General features: G+C 41.3%; 2 protein-coding genes across 3 annotated transcripts in view; both read left to right on the forward strand.

Moving 5' to 3' along the window:
- The window catches only part of LOC126282394 (uncharacterized), a 370,909-nt gene that overhangs the window by 102,764 nt on the left and 249,030 nt on the right, over nt 1–19,115 (forward strand). The gene's annotated exons all lie outside the window — the stretch shown is intronic.
- The window catches only part of LOC126282123 (cytochrome P450 4C1-like), a 66,787-nt gene that overhangs the window by 30,933 nt on the left and 16,739 nt on the right, over nt 1–19,115 (forward strand). Inside the window, exons 5-8 of one of the 2 annotated variants that reach the window (XM_049981592.1) lie at nt 1,218–1,287; nt 10,975–11,101; nt 16,074–16,146; nt 16,236–16,345. In XM_049981592.1, the coding sequence (XP_049837549.1) occupies nt 1,218–1,287; nt 10,975–11,101; nt 16,074–16,146; nt 16,236–16,345 (380 nt within the window). The remainder of the gene's footprint in view (nt 1–1,217; nt 1,288–10,974; nt 11,102–16,073; nt 16,147–16,235; nt 16,346–19,115) is intronic. The other variant, XM_049981593.1, reaches the window with a different exon arrangement.

Here is a 19,115-nt window from a genome sequence, read left to right on the forward strand (position 1 = left end):
TGTGTTGTGAGACTGTATCGCATAATACAATGACGTAATATTCTGAATTATGACCAAGTTGTAATAATTACGTTTTCATGTGTTTAAAGGTATCTGCAAGCAGACCAATGAACGTGAGTGCATGAAAAATTACGTAACAACATGTGCACACCAAAACTGTATCCATATCACTGCCACAATTCCCAATAGCATATAGCAAACTTATCTAAGTCCACTTTTTTGTATCTGTTAATAACAACAGCTTATGCAGTTCTTGATGACATGCAGTATGCCAAAGAAATGGCAGCAAAACACAGAAAACATGCTAGGAACAACTATAACTAACGTAGAAACTATGCTGTAACTTAAATAAGGTATTATAAAACTATTCACAAAATACAGTATTTGGAAACACAGTACAGATGTAATAATATTTTACAACGTTCATAATTTTGCTAATTTTGCATGTTTTAGAAGAAGGAAAAACTCACTGATGTGCCTATAATGTTGCTGAAATTAGTTTGTAAAGAAGATGAATAAAAACAACTTTCTTACCCTTAAGCGGACCCACAATACCCATTGTTGTTTTTATGCAAATTGAAAAGTTTCCAAATAAAATGATTATAGACTGAAAATAAATACAAAACTGGAAACAAACAAACCCAGCAGGATATCAGTAATGTATGACATCATAAATTTACTTAATACTAGGGAGATTAAATTGGCATCTTCGAAAACAAGGATTGTATTTAAACAAAAGGACACTTAATTAACAAAGATAATCGGAGCTGCTAAAGAAAACCAATGAAAATCTTTAAAAAAACTCTTTCCTTTTTTGATGAATTTAATGTGTCAGTTAAGGTCTATTCATATCAATTCTTAAAATATCGAAAGGATTTACTGACTTTTTTTATAATTTTTGGGGACCTCTGGTAGTATAAACATTACTGCAACAAATGTATGCTATTGACATTTTGTTTGCAAGTTTCATATGCAATCTTTCTGATGTTAGCATTACTCTTGGTTTACAGGTGTAGCGTCGAAGTGATTTTCATCAAGAAAATAATATATTAAGGCAAAATAGTGTATGTCAAACATTTGTTGCCAGCGTAACATATTCATTTGTCACAGGGTACTTTCACAATGTATAAGGCTCCTGATATTTATACTTCTTTGTATTTTCTTTTTAAAAGAATTTGAAATATCTTTAGACTGATGCTTCTTTCTCGTATGCCCAGAAACAGCAATGGGGACTTCAGTCAATGCTCAGAATCAGACGCAATCTGCTTATGTCAACGCCGTTACTAGGTACGTGTTGGAAATGAAACTTCTTCACTTATAGATAACACAACATTAGTGTATCTACCGCCTTTTCTAGGATAGATTGAAATTATCTTTGAGTAAAATCATATTTCGTTTAATAAAAGTTGTGAATTATACTGCGAAGAAGTACTTTAATCTCTTCCTAGAGATTTACAGTAGCCAACGTTTAAGACAAGGATTTAATTCTACAGATAACACAGTAAATACTGCACGACAATAGCTTACTTAATGCTATTATGAAACCATAGTTTATTTGTAAGTCAGCATGTACAGAAATAACATTAGATATCAGTCACTATTTTAAAAAGAGGTACATTTTTATTAAAGTCATAACCCATTTCAGGCACAAATACTCGTCTTCAGAATTCTGCACTCTTACGTACTGCGTGAAGGTGGCACCATGTAGTCTACTGTTGAACAGTGTGAGAAATAGTTATTTTTTTCACTATCACATTTTTTTTCAAATTTGAATCGATGCTTTCAGTTACAAATAACAAATATATGTTCTAATGCAAAAAATCTTGGTAGCAAGAAGGAATAATTCACATTAATGTTAAAATGTCATAAAGGTGCATTTAGACTGGAAAACTATCGTAAGTGAGCTTTCGGGTAACATCCTCCACGGGAAGATCATGCTTCTGGAGAACTGGAGAACACTGCACAGATCCTACACGTAACAGAAACACGTAACAAGTTGAACCTGCTAGAAGAAATATAAATATATATATAACAGTGTAAGGTAGTATAGCTCGCCCGGTTAGCCGTGCGAACTAACGCACTGATTTTCGGACGGGAAGGCTTGCCGGTCCCCGGCGCGAATCCGTCCGGCGGATAAGTGTCGAGGTACGGAGTGCCGGCCAGTCTGTGGATGGTTTTTAGAGGGTTTTCCATCTGCCTCGGCGAATGCGGGCTGGTTCCCCTTATTCCGCCTCAGTTACACTGTGTCGACAATTGCTGCGCAAACACTATCTCCACGTACTCGTACACCACAATTACTCTACACGCATACATTGGGGTTACACCCATCTATTGTAAGACGTCCCCAGGGAGTCCACTGGGGGCCGAACCGCACAATAACCCTGGGTTCAGTTTGGGGCGGTGGTAGGGTGTGTGGACTGCTGTAGCTTGTTGTGGGGTTGTGAACCACTGAGGGCTACGGCGGGGACGAAGCCTCTCCGTGGTTTCTAGGTCCCCAGTTTCATACAGTACAATACAATACAATACACCATAACATCTGCCGAATGAGCAGACTGAACTATCAAATAAAAATCTCTTTCTAAACTTCCACCTTACATGCTATGTTGTACAATTCGTAAGATTATTAATAAATTACCTAAGTTCACTATGTCACCTTTGTATTAGAATTATTTACATGAAACAATTAACTTGAACTCTAAAAATATCATTAGAGAAAAAACAGTGATACACTGTAAATGTATCTCAGCACAAATTGGTAATTAGAATATGTACTCTCAATATATCGCCCTATTCAGAGTGTCTTGTAAGTTTCTGAACTTGCTGTTAATACGTATACATATGTGACACTATTTTAACACATAATTTATTCAGATATGTTACAATGTTATGTCAAATTTCAATTAATTTGCTGTAAAACTCAAGCTCATAGGTTAACTTAAGTGCAGCCACGCCTAGAAGTAAGAACAAAAAATTTTAAAAAAGAAAAGCACTGAAAATTTACTACATGTCAGGGATAAGCAGATTTCTACATGTTCTACTGTGAGTTTCTGTTCCATTAATTTCAACCTTGAACAACCGTGTAGATATGACGATAACATTTGTGTGCCACTGCTCCGTAGAAAAACTATGGACATTTAAAAACGTTACTGTTATATCGTTTATAAAGCTCATGACCGGCGCTTGTACGCCCGAAAAGTCTGGGTCAATAACTGTGAAGCGCTGCCGAGTGAAACTTGCGAACAGTACAAGTGAAATTATTCATTATTGTATGTGCTTCATGATGCGAAGCTGTCGATCAAATTAAATAACGTGTAATGAAACGTACATAGTTTTCCTAGTAAAAATTCGGAATACACGAAAGTACGAATTCAAGATGATTTTTTCGTACCTGCTGTAACCATTTTTGCTAGTAGAGCACACATTTCGGTGTCTAACTAAAAATATCGGTCAAAAATAATCAAAGGCAACTTTAAGAAAGAAATAATTATTTGTCACGTGGTGCAACAGCACCTATCACGGGGTAAAGAATACGTACTGCCTCACATGTGAATGGAAGCATCTGAAGTTGGGCATATGCATCTGTTGTCGGCAATGCTTTGAATAAACGTGTAAACGATCATAATGTGGTTCCTCCTGTGTTTCTAATATTCTCCCAATGTACAATCAATACAGTGACACAAGTTCAAAATAATACAGGTTGAGTATAATTAAAGATTCAGTTGCAGTACGCTGTAAACGTCTGAACCCATGCTCAGAATGAAGTCAAATTGGAACGGAATATTATCGAAGAAGAGGGAAATGTTACGGAATCAAAAAAATAACGAACATTTTACCGCTAGATGGAGCTGTGAGAGGCAGAATATGGGAACATAAAAGATTCGGGATACACGGCTGTTCCTCAGGTTGCGTTAGAGACGCCCAGCTTGACAATTTCAATGCAGGATTGCGCGCTGCTGGTAAAAATCTTTAGCAAGAACGGTAACTGTGCACTAATCGCCCTGCAGACGTTCTGGACGCCCAAGGGTATGAAAAGAGGCGTTGATTTCTGACAAGGTTATGGAGCAAATGATTATGAAATTCGAAAAAACAGATTCTTTTGAAGTTCAATGTGACAGAGGGGGTGGAAGATGTGACAACAACATTGCGGGTGGGGCTAGACGTTGCCGGACAAACATGCAGTGCAGGGGGAATTGCCCGAACTTTAGACATGCCTGCGAGCACGGTGCGTAAAAGTCTACGAACATCCTGCACTGCTGTCCATACAAAATTACCCACATTCCGGAGTTGCCTCATACTGACCCGCCAGTCAGACAAACTTCTATTTTAGAATTTCTTGCTCGAGCGGAAGTTGACAATAAATGGCCTTGGAACATTCTGTGTACAGACGAAGTCCATTTCCATCTGCAGAGACTTTTATTTACAGGGTGGTCAATAGATCGTGAAAAGGCCAAATACCTCACGAAATAAGCGCCACACGAAAAAACTACAAAGAACGAAACTTGTCTGGCTTGAAGGGGAAAACCAGATGGCGCTATGGTGCGCCCGCTAGATGACGCTGCCATGGGTCAAACGGATATCAACTGCGTTTTTAAAAAGAGGAAACCCCATTTTTTATTACATATTCGTGTAGCACATAAAGAAATATCAATACTTTAGCTGGACCACGTTTTTCGCTTTGTGATGGATGGCGCTGTCATAGCCACAAACATATGGCTGACAACTTTAGACGAACAGTTGGTAACAGGTAGGATTTTTAAATTAAAATACAGAACTTAGGTTCGTTTGAACATTTTATTTCGGTTGCTCCAATGTGATACATGTACCTTTGTGAACCTATCATTTCTGAGAACGCATGCTGTTACAGCGTGATTACCTGTAAATACAACGTTAATACAATAAATGCTCAAAATGATGTCCGTCAACCTCAATGCATTTGGCAATACGTGCAACGACATTTCTGTCAACAGCGAGTAGTTCGCCTTCCGTAATGTTCGCACATGCATTGACAATTCGCTGACGCATGTTGTCAGGCGTTGTCGGTGGATCATGATGGCAAATATCCTTCAACTTTCCCAACAGAAAGAGATCCGGGGACGTCAGATCCGGTGAACGTGCGGGCCATGGTATATGGTGCTTCGACGACCAATCCACCTGTCTTGAAATATGCTATTCAATACCGCTTCAAGTGAAACATCTTGAGGTAACATCGGTAGAACATTACGTAGGATATCAGCATACATTGCACCATTTAGATTGGAATCGATAAAATGGGGGTCAATTGTCCTTCCTCCCATAATTCCGCACCATACATTAACCCGCCAAGGTCGCCGGTGTTCCACTTCTCGCAGCCTTCGTGGATTTTCGGTTGCCCAATAGTGCATATTATTCTGCTTTACGTTACCGCTGTTGGTGAATGACGCTTCGTCGCTATATAGAACGCGTGCAAAAAATCTGTCATCGTCCCGTAGTTTCTCTTGTGCCCAGTGGCAGAACTGTATACGACGTTCAAAGTCGTCGTCGTGCAATTCCTGGTGCGTAGAAATATGGTACAGGTGCAATCGATGTTGATGTAGCATCTCAACACAGACGTTTTTGAGATTCCCGATTCTCTCGCAATTTGTCTGCTACTGATGTGCAGATTTGGATGATGTCGTCCAGGATACCGAGCAGCATAGATAGCACACGCCCGTTGTGCATTTTGGTCACAATAGCCTTACATCAACACGATATCGACCTTTTCCGCAATTGGTAAACGCTCCATTTTAACACGGGTAATGTGTCACGAAGCAAATTCCGTCCGCACTGACGGAATGTTACGTGATGCCACGTACTTATACGTTTGTGACTATTACAGCGCCAGCTATGACAAAGCTAAAAAAGGGGCCCAACTAAAACATTCATGTTTCTTTACGTACTACACGCATATGTAATAAAAAATAGAGGTCCCTGTTTAAAAAAGAAACGTATTTGATATCCGTGTGACCTATGGCAGCGTTATCTAGTGGACCAACCCTAGCGCCATCTGGTTTCCCCCCTCAAGCTAGACGAGTTTCGTTCTTTATAGTTTTTGCGTTTGAAGCTTATTTCGTGAGATATTTAGCCCTGTCACGATCAATGGACCACCTTGTATACAGAATTGCACAGTATGGGCAACGGAATATCTGTTCACAGCTAAACCGGTAACTGCGTGGTGCGGGAAGACGGCATCGTTCAACGTGAGGCCATATTTCTTCGAAGACAATGGTGCTGCGGGTCTGGTTCTTGTACCGTCACTGGCAAACGCCATGTGAGTCTTTTTCGCACCTACGTCATTACAGCGCATGAACAGCTTGGATATGTGAATAGGATAATTTTTATGCAAGGTGGCGCTCCTCTGCATATTGCACAGCCAGGAAGCAGCTGTTTCAGAGGCGTTTTCGAAATGCTGTAATTATCAGCCGTCAATCACCTGATATTAATCCATGTGACTTCTGGCTGTGGGGTTATCTGAAAGGTGCTATATTCAGTGCTCTCAATTACGAACGTAGCAGGACTGAAGACGCATTGCTCACCGCACTCTGAACGCGGCCACTGACACAGTCCAGTCGGTCGTGAAGCATCCTGTTTCCTGTTTTCAGCTTGTGGCAGAAAACGGTGGACAGCATATTGAAAATGTCTTCCGCCAGTCTCACGACAACTAAAAATCATGGTAAGTGCAAGTACTATTCGCGCAGCAGCGGTTCTGTACAGACTTAATTACGTAAATAGGTAGGAATCGAGAATCTGGACGCTTTTCATCTTCTGTCGACATCGACACTGGCATGATATCGATCCTGTGCATTCCCAGATTTTCAGGAATGTTTTAACTTTAAATTTCAATTTGTTATGTAATTTTGCATTCGCCATTGTAATTTTTCATTTATTTTGTTAATTTTGGAGCTATGTTAAGATGTCATGCTAACTGGCAGCTAAAGACACGTTGTATTCATCTTCTCTTGTCCCTGTTGCGATTACTGGTAAGATTCGACGGGAGAAGAAAACAATACTGTTGGCCATAGTATTATTGCTGTTATGCAAATTTCTATTTGTTCTGTGGAGTCCTTCAATGCATATTTTATAGGATGTTGGAATCCCATTCCAAACAATGGCACTGCAATCCCGCACCAATTACCAGTATTACTTTGCTTTTACATCTTAGAGACCTTAGAACAGTGGTCGACTGCCCTTAACGTCTGTCACAGCCAGGTGACAAAGGCATCGTTTTCAAAGTGGGAGGGGACAACATTCCATCGTAGTTCAGCCAGTCACCACGAAATATTTGTAAATTACACACACGAACCTTCCTCGTAAATCACTCTACATGTTACTGAGAACCAGATCAGAATCTCTACGGTACGTTCTAATATTTTTAACAGATCATGAAGCCTCTAATAACAAGAAAATATTTTTATGTGGTATAAATACAATTTAATAATTTGCGGATTTTTTCTTTTACTTATACTGTGAAACCTTGCTTCTTGCCAAATTTGACGAGTCTACCGTAAAGGGAAGTACACCATGTGTTTTGATGAGTGTATTTGCAAGTAAATATATGACATCTACATTTACATCCACACTCCGCAAGCGACCTGACGGTGTGTGGGGGAGGGTACCCTGAGTACCTCTATCGCTTCTCCCTTCTATTCCAGTCTCGTATTGTTCGTGGGAAGAAGGATTGTCGGAATGCTTCTGTGTGTGCTATAATCTCTCTGATTTTATCCTCGTGGTCTCTTCGCGAGATATACGTCGGAGGGAGCAATACACTGCTTGACTCTTCGCTGAAGGTATGTTCTCGAAACTTTAACATAAGCCCGTACCGAGCTACTGAGCGTCTCTCTTGCAGAGTCTTCCACTGGAGTTTATCTATCATCTACGTAACGCTTTCCGATTACTAAATGATCCTGTAACGAAGTGCGTTGCTCTCCGTTGGATCTTCTCTATCTCTACTATCAACCCTATCTGATACGGATTCCACATTGCTGAGCAGTATTCAAGCAGTGGGCGAACAAGCTTACTGTAACCTACTTCCTTTGTTTTCGGATTGCACTTCCTTAGGATTCATACAATGAATCTCAGTCTGGCATCTGCTTTACCGACGATCAACTTCGTATGATCATTCCATTTTAAATCACTCCTAATGTGTTTTCCCAGATAATTTATGGAATCAACTGCTTCCAGTTGCTGACCAGCTATTTTGTAGCTCAATGATAAGGGAACTATCTTTCTATGTATTCGCAGCACATTACACTTGTCTACATTGAGATTCTATTGTCATTCCCTGCACCATGCGTCAATTCGCTCCAGATCCTCCGGCATTTCAGTACAATTTTCCGTTGTTACAACCTCTCGATACACCACAGCATCATGCAAAATGCCTCAGTGAACTTTCGATGTCATCCACAAGGTCATTTATGTATATTGTGAACAGCAACGGTCCTAACACACTCCCCTCTGGCACACCTGAAATCACTCATTCTTCGGAAGACTTCTCTCCATTGAGAATGAGATGCTGCGTTGTGTTATCTAGGAACTCCTCAATCTAATCACACAATTGGTCTGATAGTCCATATGCTCTTACTTTGTTCATTAAACGACTGTGGGGAACTGTGTCAAACGCCTTGCGGAAGTCAAGAAACACGGCATCTACCCGTGAACCCGTGTCTATGGCCCTCTGAGTCTCGTGGACGAATAGCGCGAGCTGGGTTTCACACGACCTTATTTTTCGAAACCCATGCTGATTCCTACAGAGCAGATTTCTAGTCTCCAGAAAAGTCATTATACTCGAACATAATACGTGTTCCAAAATTCTACAACTGATCGGCGTTAGAGATATGGGTCTATAGTTATTTACATCTGTTCGACGCCCCTTCTTGAAAACGGGGATGACCTGTGCCATTTTCCAATCCTTTGGAACGCTACGCTCTTCTAGAGACCTATCGTACACCGCTACAAGAAGGGGGGCAAGTTCCTTCGCCTACTCTATGTAAAATCGATCTGGTATTCCATCAGGTCCAGCGGTCTTCCCTCTTTTGAGCGATTTTAATTGTTTCTCTATCCCTCTGTCGTCTATTTCGATATCTACCATTTTGTCATCTGTGCGACAGTCTAGAGAAGGAACTATAGTGCAGTCTGTGAAACAGCTTTGGAAAAAAAGACATTTAGTATTTCTCCCTTTAGTCTGTCATCGTCTGTTTCAGTATCATTTTGGTCACAGAGTGTCTGGACATATTGTTTTGAACCACCTACCGCTTTGACATAAGACCAAAATTTCTTAGGATTTTCTGCCAAGTCAGTACAGAGAACTTTACTTTCGAATTCATTGAACGCCTCTCGCATAGCCCTCCTCACGCTACATTTCGCTTCGCGTAATTTTTGTTTGTCTGCAAGGCTTTGGCTATGTTTACGTTTGCTGTGAAGTTCCTTTTGCTTCCGCAGCAGTTTCCTAACTCGGTTGTTGTACCACGGTAGATCTTTTCCATCTCTTACGATCTTGCTTGGCACATACTCATCTAACGCATATTGTACCATGGTTTTGAACTTTGTCCACTGATCCTCAACACTGTCTGTACTTGAGACAAAACTTTTGTGTTGAGCCTCCAAGTACTCTGAAATCTGCTTTTTGTCACTTTTGCTAAACAGAAAAATCTTCCTACCTTTTTTTAATATTTCTATTTACGGCTGAAATCATCGATGCAGTAACCGCTTTATGATCGCTGATTCCCTGTTAACTGTTTCAAATAGTTCGGGTCTGTTTGTCACTAGAAAGTCTAATATGTTATCGCCACGAGTCGGTTCTCTGTTTAACTGCCCAAGGTTGTTTTCAGATAAAGCACTTAAAAAAATTTCACTGGAGTCTTTGTCCCTGCCACCCGTTATGAACGTTTGAGTCTCCCAGTCTATATCCGTCAAATTAAAGTCTCCACACAGAACTATAACATGGTGGGGAAATGTACTCGAAATATTTTCCAAATTATCCTTCAGGTGCTCAGCCACAACAGCTGATGAGCCAGGGGGTCTATAGAGACATCCAATTACCATGTCTGAGCCTGCTTTAACCATGACCTTCACCCAAAGTATTTCACATTTCGGATCTCCGTCAATTTCCTTCGATACTATTGCACTTCTTATCGTACGTAAATAAATATGTGACATAAATGACCATATCTTCCGATCGAGTTGGCTGAGAAGCGTATATTTCTTACTTCGCCAAGGGTCCAATGGCCCTAGTATGTGACATAAGTTTTAACATGATTCTTCTGCTCCTCCCGAAGAAAAAGAAGTGTTAACAGTCGGACAGGCAGACAGATACACTGTAAGACAGACACGCGGACAAAAAAGAGATCCTATTCGGGTTCCGTTTATACCGACTGAGGTACTAAATCCTAGAAACCCATTTCACTGTTGCTTTTATGCTGTTTTTGACCTCAGGATAATTAAAAACCGATGTCGCTGTTGATTTTATGCGGGTTTGACCACAGGACAATCAAAACTCGATTTTTTTTCATTCAATGCAATAGGATCTTGTCGTGGTGGACGGGCATACATAAGTGTGCCACAACTGTTCAATGCCAAACTTGTGCAGTGATGCACATTAGACAGTACGGATGGTTTTCTAGGCAAGTCACAGTAGCCATTGTACTGCAATTCATTTGTCATTTGTAGGAAGACCAATTTATTTTATGACGCTTAAAGCGCCGTCTACAGCAATTCTTTGTTTCCACAACGTTTCTTCATTCTTCAGTCATATTCCGTTCAAATCTGACGTCATTGCGAGCAGCGTTTCTTGTTTTACAGTGTTTTGAAGCTGGAACTTAAATTAAAATCAAACTGTGATAAATATTCAGCAAACGGTAAATCGTGCACATAATTTGACAAATGTTTAACTGTCTTAAAATTTATCCCAAATTTCAGAGCAAGGATTAGTTTACAAGTTGTGATACTTTTTATTATTTTCAGGATCAGTGAACTAACCGTGGAAAGAATGATTAATCCATGGATGCAGTCTGATTTCATTTTCGAAAGGACTTCGTCAGCAAAAGAGTACTACGACCAACTGAAAATTTTGCACGGATTTACAAAGAAGGTACTGGTAACATGTTCATTCCCCTTTCTTTAAGCGTTTAACAAAAAGTCAAGATAATGTATTTGTTAATTTTTTCTACAGTTTTACGAAGAAAGTATTGAAAAGGTGTTCCCTCCGAATATTGTGTGCGTTTTCTGCAGCTTTACAAACAAGGAATTGACAACTGTTCTCGCCAAATTTTGTATGGCTGTGTCTGGTTGTCAGCGGCTCGCGATCTCGTGGTAGCGTTGTCGCTTCCCGAGCGCATCCCGGGATCGATTCCCGGCGGGGTCAGGGATTGTCACAATCCCCGCAATGACTGGGTGGTGTTGTGTCGTCTTCCTCATCGTCACTCACCCTTATCAAGGGTCGGAGGAAGGCAACGGCAAACCACCGGCATTAGGACCTTGTTGCCTAGTATGGCGGTGCGGGTCTCCCGCATCGTTCCCTGACATTCTGTCAAGATGCATGTAGCTTCACTTCCATTTCCATTCGTCTGGTTGTTCATAGTATCGGCCAATCATTATTTTTATTTATGTTTTCCTGTATCTTAGCAGTATGTGACTGCTCGTAGATGTCGGTAAATGCACTGTATGAGATTCACACTGCCTGTAAGATATGAATAACAATCAAAGCAATATCTGGAGCATTACTGAAGAAATGAAGCAGCCGCGAAATCTGGTGTCATATTAGACGTGATGCTATATTCTTCTGCTTCTTCCAGCTTGTTGGTAGAGAGGAGGTCGTTCAATTTAAAATTCAATTCTGGAACGCGGTGTGTAATGATATTCTACACAGACAAACACCACTATAAAAAAACCGAAAGTACGTGGAATGATCCAAAGGTCCACTGGCAGTACACCCGTGAGTAGTAATGTAAAGGCCCCACATTGCTACATTTTAGATGTTCTGAGGACCCAGCAGTACTTAAGAAGCTTACCATTTCGTAGAAAAGAAAAAAGTCTTGCCTATCGGCAGTCAGTCTTTCAGTCTGTAATCAGCTCCATACATCGCACCGGAAGCTAGCCTAGCCTGGGAAAATTTCTCACCTCCCCCCTTTCCCCCCCCCCCCTCCTCCCTCGCGGCACTGTTGAAGTGTCGGGTCCTCTGGAGAAGACTACAGTTGAGTCGTACACAGAAAACTTTAGGAGGGAATGCCATTTGATGTGCTGTGGCCAAGAGGAGTGTTAAAGAGCTCTCAAGCACAAGAGAATACCTCACTGTGTGTCCCCAACGCGTGCAATTAACTCCTGATTGTGCAAGAAAATATTTCACATTGTTAACACTCATTTATTAACTTATCTTACATTGTTATCACATAAAGTTGGTCACCTAAAACCTAAAACTGGATATGTATCACGTGAATTTCATTAAAATAAGCAATGTTTTAGATTTTTTCATTTACCTCTATGGCTATTTCATCCAACAGTCGGAAGTTTCCTCGTTCTGCCACGGGCAAGATATCACGGCAGACAAACTGTTCTGTAGTTTACTGCCACCACGCCACATCCACTTCTGTAACTAACTAAAAATCCTACCTCTCTCTAGTTTCTTAGCCGTAAGGGGTCCACCGATTTCACTATTTGATCATTTCTTTTTAATCTCTTTGACCAGATATGTTTCCTGTCGCTTCGGTCGTCAGTTAATCTAAGGGAGGGAAGTCGTATGCGCCAGCTGTCTGTGTACCGTGGAACTGTTGTTCTGTGTGTTATCGTGTTTTAACGCTTTGTGCATCGTACTTCATGGGGAACGCAGAGCTGGCAAGATAAATGCTGGGACCAGGTTGCAGCACATGGAACATTGGTCTACGGAGGGTCACTCGTCCCTTCTACTAGGAACGAGCACGTAGCGCAACAAAACTACTTTGCGATAATTTGATGATCTACATTAGTATTCCACTAGCCACTGTACGGTACGAGGCGGAGGGTACCCTGCACCACAACTAGTCGTTTTCTTAAGCGTTCCAGTAGCAGATACAGCGAGGGATAACCACTGTCTATATGCCTCCGTATGAACGCTAATTTCATACGTGTTATCTTCGTGGACCCTTCGCGAAATTTATGTTGGCGACAGTAGGATCGTTCTGCAGTCAGCTCCAACTGCCGGGTCTCTTATCTTTTTCAGTAGTGTTCTTCGAAATGAATGTCTTCTTATCTCCAGGGATTCCCACTCGGGCTCCCGAAGCATATCTGTGACACCTGCATGGTGATCGAGCCTACCGGTAAAAGATCTAGCAACTCGACTCTGAACTGCTTCGATGTCTTCTTTCAATCCGATCAGGTGCGAATGCCAAACACTAGACCAGTACTAAAAAAATAGATCGCAGTAGTGTCCTATATGCGGTCTCCTTTACAGATGACCTACACTTTCCTAAAATTCTCCCAATGAACCGAAGTCGATCATTCGTCGTCCCTACCACAATCCTCACATGCTCGTTCCATTTCATATCGCTTCGCAACGTTGCACCAACATATTTAAAAGACTTATTTAAACGACGTGAGTGTGTTAAGCAGGTCGCTAATAACGCTGTATTCGAGTATTTCAGTTACTTACTGTTTTCTACATCAACAGTCAGCTAACATCCATCACGCCAACCAGAAATTTTGAGATCATCTTGTATTTACTTACAGTTCTTCGACACCTTCCTCCACATCACAGCATCATCAGCGACGAAACTGCATATAGCTGCCCACCCAGTCTGCCAGATCATTTACGTACACAGAAAGTAGCAACAGGTCCTATCAGACTTCCTGCGACACTCCTGAAATACCTCTGTCTCCGATGAACACTTGTCGTCGAGGAGAACGTACTGGGCTCTATTACTTAAGAAATCTTCTATCCAGTCACGTATCTGGGAGCCTATTCCGTATGCACGTACCTCCGGTTACAGTCTCCATCGAGGTACCGTGTCGAATACTTTTCTGAAGTCTATAAATATAGAATCTGCATTTTGCCGTTCATCCATAGTTCTCAATATATCATGAGAGAAAAGAGCAAGCTGGGTTTCGCACAAGCGATGCTTTTTAAATCCGTGCTGAGTCGTGGACACGAGCTTCTCAATCTCTAGGAAAACTATTATATTCCAACTCAAAATGTGCTCTAGAACGCTGCAGCAAACCGATGTTAAAGTTATTGGTCTGTAATTCTGTAGGTCCGTTCTTTTACCCTTTTTATAAACAGGAGTCACCTGCGCTTTTTTCCAGTCACTTGGCCCTTTGCGCTGGTCGAGAGATTCGAGTTAAATGGAATCTAACTATGGGGCCAATGACGTAGAGTACTCTTCGTAAAACCGAACTGAGATTCCTTGCGGACCTGGCGACTTATTTGTTTTCAACTATTTCAGTTGTTTCTCTACACCGGGGATCCTTATTAGAGTGTCTTCCATAACGGCCTCCATGCAATGAGCAAACAACTTCTACGGACAAACCATACTGGTCTACGAGTGACTGGATGGAAGCCTTAGACCCGCTTACCCGATTTTACATAGAACCAAAATTTTTAAGGGTTCTCCGCCAAATCTTAAGCCATTTCAAGACTGTGGTAGCTGTTGTACGCTTCGCGCTTAGATCTTTTCTCAGACACACGAATCTCTGTCAATCTTTGCCTGTCGTCATTTGTGCGTCCTCTGTTAAATCGAGAGTGCTATAGCCTTTGTTTCCTCAGCATTCTCCGAATTTCGTTATTAAACCACGCTGGGTCTTTGCCGTCCTTAGTTCACTTACTGGGTACATAACTGTCCAGATCACGATTTACAATCTGTTTAAACTTTGCCCATAATTACTTTATGGCCATTATTCTTGAACTAAATGATTGCATTTCATTGTCTAAGTGAGATTCTAATAATTGCTTATCTGATCTTCCTAGCTAAAACATTCTCCTAGTTCTCTTTACTGATTTATTAACTTTGGTAATGATAGTCACACTGATGACATTGTGATCACTAATCCCGGTCTCTAAACTGACACCATTTATAAGGTCCGTCCTGTTTGCACCTACAATGGCCAATATTCATCCATTGCGTGTGGGTTGCAGAACTAGCTACTCAACACAGTTTTCAGAAAATGTGTTCAAAGACTGTCTGTTGTAGTTCCTCCAACGAATCCATACACACCCCAGTTTATAGTCGGTAGGTGAAAGTCACCACCAACTAGTATTGTGTGATCTGGGTATTTATGCACAACTGACCACAGATTTTCTTTGAATGACCCTGGAACTGTCACAGCGGCGTCGGGTGGTCGGTAAAAACTTGGTTTCACCTAGGCCTGTTATGAGTGACCAGATAACATCACTATCACACTCAGTTTCAACCTCAGTAGAGACAACTATTTGTTTCGACTGCAATGAACATTTCCCCTCCTACAGCATCTAATCTGTCTTTCCGATAAACATTCCAAGACTCGCTAAATATCTCGGAGCTTTTTACTTTGGATTTTTAGCCAGCTCTCAGTTCCAAAAATAATTTGAGGTTGAGAACTTTTCTGGAGGCCAAAAAATTCGAGAACTTTGTTTCGAATACTTCGACAGTTTACTGGTAAAATTTTTACAGTCGAACTGTCTGCACTCTGCATGCGGTCTGACTTCCCTATATGGATATCGACTGGCAAGTGTTCGTGAGAGTACTTCAAACTACCGCCTAGCCTAAAATACCCCATGTGCACTCCATAAGTACTCTGTTATCCGAATAGCTGCTTCCTTTGTATAGTTCTTTTCCACGGCATTTCTAGCATTTAAAAATACCTAGGCACCTTGTGCCACTATTTAACCATGGCGATTGTTATCAGTTTCGGCGTTTACCTTGTTTTTGATACATTCCAATTTATTCAACTTACGCATAATTAAGTAAATGGTGCTGACCGTTGTTAGGCTTGTTAGCTATGAAGTACTGAGTAAAAAGCCGCCATTTCTTCCCTCCAACAGCCGATACTGACCATTGCTTGCGATGGTTACTATACCATTAAACCTCTAGCAATTTGACATGCCTTATGTCTTGCAGGTGATAGCTGAGAGGAAATCAGCCCGTAAAACGAGTGAATCCCAAGTGAAGACACCGCAGGATGACGACCTAGGTATGTGCTTTCCAGTTTAGAAATCAGACAGAATAATACCGAGTTGTCTTTGGTAAGGATACTCGATCAAAACCTAATTACGCTTACAGGTAGAAAACGACGTGTGGCTTTTCTGGACTTGCTGCTGGACGCTTCTGAGGATGGTCAGAAACTTGACGACCAGGAGCTGCAGGAGGAAGTGGACACCTTCATGTTTGAGGTGAGACCTACCACTGCGATGGTTCTGGTACTTGAAAAGAGGGACACATCAGCAACTGAAATTTAATATATGGAGAAGTTGTTCTGAGTTTAAGGCGTTTAATTATAGTTGCTGCAATAACTTTGATAACAGAAACAGGACAGTACAAAAGGAAAAGATGTAGTCTCAGGACAAGGGTGCGTTTAGTGCATCAAGGTGGTTCTCGTAATATTCAACATGGACTTAAGATTTCCAGGTATTCGATACCTTCGTGATCCACAGAATGAACGACTCTACATTTATATTCTGTTTTCAAAGACATAATTGTCACGCGAATTGATGTTTTACTGGCGCATTTCTGACTTGTAGGATTCTCAGGTGCCTGCCCAAGTCACGACTAAAGTTCTCCACGGTATTTCGGCAGACAGATTCGTTGCCATCATCAGCTGAGTGCTGACAACTGCTGCTCCAGACTTATCGGTGTCCTATATATGTTTGCCGCAACCTCTTCCATCATTTCGTTCCTGTTGTAATTGGTAACTCGTTATCTAAAGAATTGAAAAAGAGTTCTTCAAATAATGTTCTCATAAGATTCGCAAAATCCATATACTATGCTCCTGATGCCCTGGCAACTCGAATAGTCCTCCCCTGAACGTGGGTGACAAGTCAATTCCGAGAATCGTTTCTTTCCTCCTCGGTTATTTGTTTGTGTCTTGGGTCAGGTCCACGAATTTCGACAGTTTCAACTCTTCCATTTTGTATACCGTCTCATCTCCAGTCTCTTGTCAGTCGTCAAGTCTCCAGATATTTCTTCTGTCAGGCGCTGAGCTTCCCATCGCCTGTTAACGTTCCAACTAGCCCACTTAAGTAACCTAACTAATGTGAATGAGGTTCAGGCATATATGACTTTAAAATGATGTGTTTGACTAATACGAACAGTCATGTCTGTGGTATTGCATAGCTTAATGAATTATTTGATAAGGAGTTTAGGGCTCGAAACAATTCATCGATAAAGGAAATTAATATTGCAACTTCTAAGGTTGTTTCCAATTTTTTGGATAATTTGGTAAAGGCTTATGGGTTGTGGTGGCTCATAAAAGTTGGTACCTACGTATCATCTCTCTGGAGTATAGTATAAGGGGTCTTGCCATCTCGACGCTACATAATTTTCTATCATCAACATACCCAGTTTCACTTGATCTTGTCAACACTCATCGAAGAAAGGTCGTGCGAATTCTTCATACGTCTTGCACTCTCCACAGTCACTCGCGTCTTTAAAGTCTGTACATACAAGTTTAATTTTCAGAACTGGTGGCCACCACTTTGATGATTTCGTGAATACAAATCTTCGGGTGAAAGCGGTTAGACGCATCCGGAAATAATAAGTACTTGTGCACAGGTACAAACTGTTTTCTGATTTCTTATTCATCTATCTCGGACGATAATGTTTCTACGGTTGCTGTGGTGGTTGCCGATGGAGTTGAATGCGGCGGTACTGCCCTGATGTGACACAACTCGTCTGTCAGTTCTCTGAGTTCTACTCCCTAACACTTGTTTTCTTCTTCGAATAGTTACGTTCTCCCTTCCATTAATACTCGAATTTCTGCTACTCTCCTTCTCTTTCCCGAGTGTACCTAACGTCTCTTTGTCCTTCTGATTAAAGTGGGCGTGTGTTTTGCTAAACTGTTTGAAATCTCTAATTTGTTCGTTCACACGTAGACTTACTGGTGCTGCTCGATTGGACGTGGTTTCGTTACGCATCGACAGCTGCTCGACGGCGGTGGTTAATAAAAATGGTTCAAATGGCTCTGAGCACTATGGGACTTAACATCTGTGGTCATCAGTCCCCTAGAACTTAGAACTACTTAACCCTAACTAACCTAAGGACATCACACAACACCCAGCCATCACGAGGCAGGGAAAATCCCTGACCCCGCCGGGAATCGAACACGGGAACCCGGGCGTGGGAAGTGAGAACGCTATCGCACGACCACGAAATGCGGGCGGTGGTTAATACCTCGACTTTATGTACTACATTTCCTAAAATATTTTTGTGCGATTTTACGTACTGCTCTTCCCATGTTCCGATAGTCTCAATATTTCCACGTTTGTGTCAATATTCTGTGTGTTGGTATCCATGTCCCGCACATAGGTATCGTTGTTCTTCGTGCTGGTGTCAATCTCTTTCGTCAATCCGACTGTGCCTTAATCACCCCCTTGGTATTCCTCGTTAATGTGTCTACTTTTGTGTTAAAGCCTTGTGTCTGTTCATTTATGTTCTTCATGATTGTTTTGTTGCCTAGCTATCAGTTTTCTTGTCTTTCCTTCACATGATCATCCAGTTTCTGCTTCACAGCCCTAACCTTTTCGTCTATCCTGTTAAGCTTTTCAAATTGATTCTTATTTTCTTCAAACTGGGTGTCCCCCTCTTCCTCACCGTCCATGAATAAAGTTTTCGATTTTATCGAAATGTTTGTCCTTTTACTTAAACTGCACGTCCTTTTCTTCCTTGATTTACTAGAATTGCGCACCGTTTTCCTTGAACTGTTCGATCAGAAAGTTCTTCAGGTCTAGTCCTGCAGGTGGCTGATATGTGGGTTCAGGAGTGGCATCACTCTGCGCTGCGCTTCCGTGACCTTTTGTTTCTGGAATCTCCACTACCTGTGAATTTTTTACTTGTCTTCTAAATTCAGCTTCAGACACTTCATCATTAAGCTGTTCCTGACGTTGCTCATTTTCTATATTAGTTTCATTTTGTGATGCTGTTTCTCATGGCTCTCTAAAACGGACA

This window comes from Schistocerca gregaria, chromosome 7, assembly GCF_023897955.1.
Source record: "Schistocerca gregaria isolate iqSchGreg1 chromosome 7, iqSchGreg1.2, whole genome shotgun sequence".
Lineage (NCBI taxonomy): Eukaryota > Metazoa > Arthropoda > Insecta > Orthoptera > Acrididae > Schistocerca > Schistocerca gregaria.